The sequence below is a fragment of the Vicia villosa genome, linkage group LG4 (assembly GCF_029867415.1).
Source record: "Vicia villosa cultivar HV-30 ecotype Madison, WI linkage group LG4, Vvil1.0, whole genome shotgun sequence".
Classification (NCBI taxonomy): domain Eukaryota; kingdom Viridiplantae; phylum Streptophyta; class Magnoliopsida; order Fabales; family Fabaceae; genus Vicia; species Vicia villosa.
The window spans coordinates 193,738,411-193,744,592 of NC_081183.1; the positions used below are offsets into that span (position 1 = coordinate 193,738,411).

General features: G+C 34.6%; 1 protein-coding gene across 1 annotated transcript; it reads right to left on the minus strand.

Annotated features, from left to right (window-relative positions):
• On the minus strand, positions 1 to 746 carry LOC131598617 (uncharacterized). The gene is made up of 2 exons (XM_058871200.1): positions 358 to 746; positions 1 to 257 (listed from the first exon to the last, which is right to left on the minus strand). Exons 1-2 carry the CDS (start codon positions 744 to 746, stop codon positions 248 to 250), a joined length of 399 nt encoding a protein of 132 aa, XP_058727183.1. The 3' UTR covers positions 1 to 247.
• Positions 747 to 6,182: the final 5,436 nt, after the last annotated feature.

Here is a 6,182-nt window from a genome sequence, read left to right on the forward strand (position 1 = left end):
AATATTTCTTATTTTATTCTTGAAGTCCAAAATCAAATGTACTAAAAATTTCTTAAAATCAATTTAATTGACAAACACAATGTAGATCCGAGTTTTCACAATTCATAAGTACCACATAGATCGAAATTAGTAACAATTCAAGATAATGTATTCGATTACAACTTCGACAACAATCATATATTCTTAACTTCTTTCTTCCATCATCTCACAAATTCATACGATGTTCAAACTTCTCTTTTCCATCCTCTCACAAATTCCTACAATATTCAACCCAAAATAACAAATTAACATCATCATATATGCTTTCAATAGAATTAGTAATTATATGAAAAAATATTCAAAAAATACATGAATTACCTTGACGGACGACCTTGACCAAACATAAGGTCAACTAAATAATTCTTTCGAATATCTTCGGGGAGTCCAAGTAAAGCTCTAACTTTTTCAGGATATTCAAGAAGATAAGTATATGCTGGAGTGAGCATATGTCTCTCCACTTGCATTTCCTGTAAAAGTTTCCAAACATCTGCTTCTGGAATTGGAAGTTTGATGTTAGCTCTCTCATAAGCCGAAACACTTTCCTTAAAATATTTATCATGAGATGCAGTACTCTCTCTAAAAGCATCAGCTATGGTCAAAAGAGCAGATTTTATCCCTTCAATTATCGAATCAACATCATTTTTCAAGAATATACTGGCGTTGTTTCCCCTACTATTGGATGACACATTTCTGAACTCGATCCACATAGTAGTTGGTTAGGATGTAACCAATGTCATTTCTGCTACGAAATCAACAAATTCTTGGGCCTTAGTTCTTTTTAAAGCTCAAATAATACATTGAATTCAAACAATTCATAGACCATTTAGTCATCCTCCCTGTGAGATATGGCCTTTGAAAGACTTGTTTAAGGAGTGGGTCGGTCAAGATGATGATAGTGTGCACTAGGAAGTAACTTTATAATTTCCTAGAGGTAGCCACCAACGCTAACACTATCTTATCTATCTTTCGATATTGTATTTTTTATCCGACCAATACTTTGGATACGAACTACATTAGGCTATGGTTAGAGTTTGGTTCACAGATGAGGACAACACAACAATGACTGCTTCGACAGAAACAACCAAGAAGTGGAATAAAGTATCCTTGACTACTAGTATAGATAAAACTAGCGGAGTAGATAGGGCTGCTTTCAATGATACAAATTCTTATTTACATTCCGAGTTCAATTGAATCCTGCTTCTTTCTTTACCAACCTTTAAAACAATAATGCATAGTGAGCTAAACTTGAGATGAATCTATTTAAGGTCGTGAGTATCTTGTATAACTTCATTATTTCTTTCTTCGTGGTTGGTGCTTCCGTTTTGATGACCGCCTTGCACTTGGCTCACTTTTATGCCTCTCTCCATCAAGTAGAATCCCAATAATTTTTAAGCCCTCATTTCGAAGGCGCGATTCTCCGAGTGAGCCTTATATTGTATTGTTGGACCTGTCCAAACACAATGGTCAGATGTCCATCATGTTTCTCTTCTTTGCTGAACTTGACGATCATGTCATCCATGTAGATTTCTAGTATTTTGCATATTTCCTCTTCAAAGATTTTGTTCATTATTCTTTGGTATGTTTCTCCAGAATTATTCAAGCCAAAGGGCATGATAATTAGCTCGCTCTGTCATGAAGGCATTTTTGTCCATGTCTACCTCGTGCATAGGTATATGGTTATAAACAAAATATGCATCCATAAACGACATCAATTTATAGCCAGCAGAATTTCCCATTAGCTTGTCGATGTTCGGGAGGGGGATATGAATCCTTTGAGCAAGCTATGTTGAGTTTGATATAGTAAACACAAATTCTTCACTTCCTTAATGCCTTATTGACCAAAACAATAATGGATAACCATTCGGAATATCTTTCCTTGTAAACAAAATTGGCACTAAGCAGACCTTGGATCATTTTTAGGTTGCTTCAGCTTTTTAGAGGATTGATATCTCCTTTATTGAGCTACATACTGGATAGAGTTATCAATACTTAATTGGTGACAAGCCACGCTATGATTGATACCATGTATCTCATTTGGATAAACTACAAAGAGAGCAACATAAACTTTAAGGTATTCAATGAGCCCTTTCTTCAATAAGGCCAACAAATCATCTCTCATGCGGCTTAATCTTGAAGGATTTTAATCAAGCAATATCACCTCAAATCTTTTGTCTAGTATTGGTCTCATGGTTCACACTTTGGGCTCTAGCGGTGAATTGAGCTAATCATCTGGTATGGCCTCATCTTCACTTACATCGAGGTCAACCATGTTTACGAAGAAAGTATGAGTCTTATTCATTTTCTTCCTGGGAGTTAGGATGATTACTTGAGGGTTGCTAAGTATTATTTTGGGAATCCGGAGGGATCAATGTAAATCTGTTGGAATGGCGACTAATTCGCCAAAGCTGTTGTGGTACTTCATCTTTAGGTGGATAGTAGAACCCACAGTTTCTAGAATCGCGAGGAATAACCTTATTAAAATGAAATTGTAGATGTTTTCGCAACGGATCACTAATAAAAACATATCAATTGTATTGTTTCTCTTCCCTTCACCGAAAGAAACTAGTAATTTTATGGATCTGTCGGGGAGAGTGGCAGAATCGTTGAACGCTTGGAGACTCCAACCTTTGTATGGCGTGAGGTCCTTATCATGTAGCCCTAATCTCCTAAAGACACCTATGTATGTGACATCGCCAAAGCTTTTGTCATCAATAATAATTCCTGAGACAATGAGGTTAGCTATTATGCTAGTTACGACCAATGGAAGTTTCACGTTTGGAGTTTTAGCCACGTTTTTGCTGTCTTAGAACCCTATGATAGGTCTATCTTTTTTCTGCCTTAATTTCGTCACCGAAAATTTTGAAGAGCCTCATTGTTTCTTTTCTCCCTGCTAGACAATTGGATGTCGATTGGAGAGACGGGGAGGTAGGAGGATGGTTTCTGTTGAACATGTGACTCTATGCATAATAAGGGGTGAATTATGTAGGTTTAAAAAAATCATAGTTTAAAACAAAATAATTTTCTAAATCAGAGATTGAAAACATTTTAATAACAACATTTGAATATGCAGTAGAAAATAAGGATAAAAAAAATATGCAGATAGTAAAAAGGTAAGAGAATAGAGATAATGCCATAGATTTATATAGGTTTGGTCTTAATAAAGTGACCCACTTATCCCCCTAATAATTGATCTTGAGAGTATCCGATAATTCTTGAGAGCTTTTATAAGGTTAAGACCACGAACCCCCTTACACAAGGAAAATGAATTTTTTTTAATTTAACTATCAACCAAACAACGAACAAAGGAATGAAGCAGTTATTCTTCATGTCATACAAAGAACAAAGCTTTGAGCGGTTAGTCTCTAAGCCAAACTGAGATTTTGTACGGAGTCTTCTCGAACCAAGTAGGAGTTTTGAGTTGGCTATCCTTCGAACCTAATAGAGATTTTAAACATATTGACCACGAACCGAACTGAGATTTTTACCGGGTTGATCTTGAACCTACTGAACTTTTACACGAGATAAACTCAGAAATCGAATTAGATTTTATACCGGGATGATCTCAAACTGTTGTGAATATATTTTTTAGGTTATTCTTCACGAACCCAAAAGGAGATCTTTACTACAATAGTTGAGCTCACAATGTGTTAATGAATGGTAACGACTTTCTATCTAGATTCACTTTCATCTAATTGATTAGACAAATTATCTAATCGATTAGACAATTCAAGAGAAAAGAGAGACTCATCTGGCTAGGTTCCAAAAACATTTTTGGCGAGTTTATTTGAAAAAGAGAGACTTCAAAAACAATTTTTAGTGTGTGTGATTTATCTATAATGCTTACGAAAATATCCTTGTATTTATAACACACTGATCACTCAATTAGACATGATCAAACGAACTTTCACACTTCCTCTCTTTCACACGCTGAAGTTTCGGGTCCTTTTGTTGAATGTACCACTCATATAAGCACTTCACTTGAATCTTCTTGCGAGTGAGGCTTGAGATATCTTCAAGTTGGACGCTGTCATTAGAGCATATCACTTGTGATCATAAAACCCTAATTCTTTATCCTGATTCACAGGAATAGATTGATCAACCATCTTATGCATCATTGACTGTTTAAGTTAGCTTCAATCATTATACTCAAGCTTGTTATTACCATGTGTTGTCGTCATCAAAACCATGATGTCATCAGGGTCAAGCATATTTTGCTTATCTATGAGATTTGATCATTTTTTTTTATTATACATGCAATTCATAGTTCCACAATTTCGAGGTTGATGAACTCATGATGATTCTCGCAATTAGATCGGTTATCATCACTGTCCTTCAAGTGAGATCGTTATAGCCGATACATGACTTTAGAATGAAAGGGGTCTGATCATGGACATACATGAGAGTTCGAAGGCAATTCCTACATATGGTTTTATTGTTACGCGGTTGAACCACAACTGATGAATGCTAGGGGAATATGCTTTACTATGAAGAATGTGAGTGCTTCTATGCGATAGTGCATGATGGATCCGTAAAATTAACACTCTAACATCAATATTAATGAATAGTAGATGAAAGTGATAATGCGAATAAGAGTAAAAACATGTGTGGTGAAATTTATATATCAAAGATTATTAGAGTTGTCTCGTAATCCTCGGTATAAGACGGAGGAACGGTCAGATTAAATACGAAAGTGGGTGATCCTTGAGAAGTGGGGATTAAGTGTTGGAGTTTTCATTGTTGTCGGTCTGATGCTTAACTATTTTATGGAAGAGTAACTCTCCTATAAATGAACCTTGTGTCTTTTAGGTCTTGCTCCGTCCGAAATAAGTTTAAAGGTAAATTTGGAGAAAAGAGAATGTTATGCTAAACTGGATATCCACGTTATAAATTAAGTATACGATAACAAGCTAGATCGAATCCAATATTCTTGATTAATCTAGTATATTTAAATATATATTTAGGCTCTTCCTATGTATAAAAGTAGATACGAATGAATTAAATTATTTATCTATTTACTCATGAATCCAAAAATATGTGTAACTCTATTCTTGCCGGAGGCAAATGTCAATGATTTTTGAAGCTGAACTGGCTGTATAAGTCAAAGGAATTAAAACAAGCTTAATATTTTAATTGAAGTTACTTTACCTCAATCAACATCATCCTTTGCTTGTAGATTCAAACTTCTCCAACATTAAATCACCATAGACTAGGCCAATAAAATATACATATAGATATAGAAAAATTCTCACACACTAAGTAGGTAGAGTTTGACATGTTATTTGTATTTAAAATTTCTTTAATTTTAAAGTTATTAGAGATTAGATATGATTAAAATAAATAAATAAATAAATAAATAATGTAATATTGGAACATACAATAACACGATTGATAAATTATAGAGAATGTGAAGAAAGAGGTAGCAAGAGAGGAGAGAATTAGAAAGAAATAATTAAAGGTGAGAATGATAATTTGCATTAATTTGAGATGAAGATGCCTCCAAAGCATTTATACAAGTGTTAAAAAATAATTGTAACCAAAAACACAATAATAAAATACAACAAAAAGCCAAAACTCGGGGCTATTTTCGGTTAATACAAATGGTTAATCAATTACAACTGATAAAACTCAAAACTACACAAACAATTGTAACCTGTTAACATGTATGCATAATCGGTTAACACCAACTCAAAACAGCGTTTCCTAGTTTCATAAGTGCTTTTCTACCAAGCTGTAACTGATTACACTCCAGTGCTAACCGGTTACAATACTTGAATTACCATATTTTCACTCAACACAACACCTTAATTCAAGTGCTCAAAATCTTCCATGGTCATACTCATCTTCGACCTCTTGAACACGTTATTTGTGACTCCCTTAGTGAACAAATCAACGACTTGGTCCTCACTTCTATAATATCCTAATTTTAACTTGCCTTTACTAACAAACTCCTTAAGTAGTGAAACATCATCCCAATGTGCTTGTTCCCCCCATGTGCAATTGAGTTCTTAGCAAGATTAATAGTTAAAACATAATCAACCAGGAGCGTAATAAATTTACCCTCACTGTTGTCCATCTCCTTCAATAGATTCATTAGTCACACGGGTTGTCGCGCACACGAGAGTGCAACTATCGGTTGCTTTTTC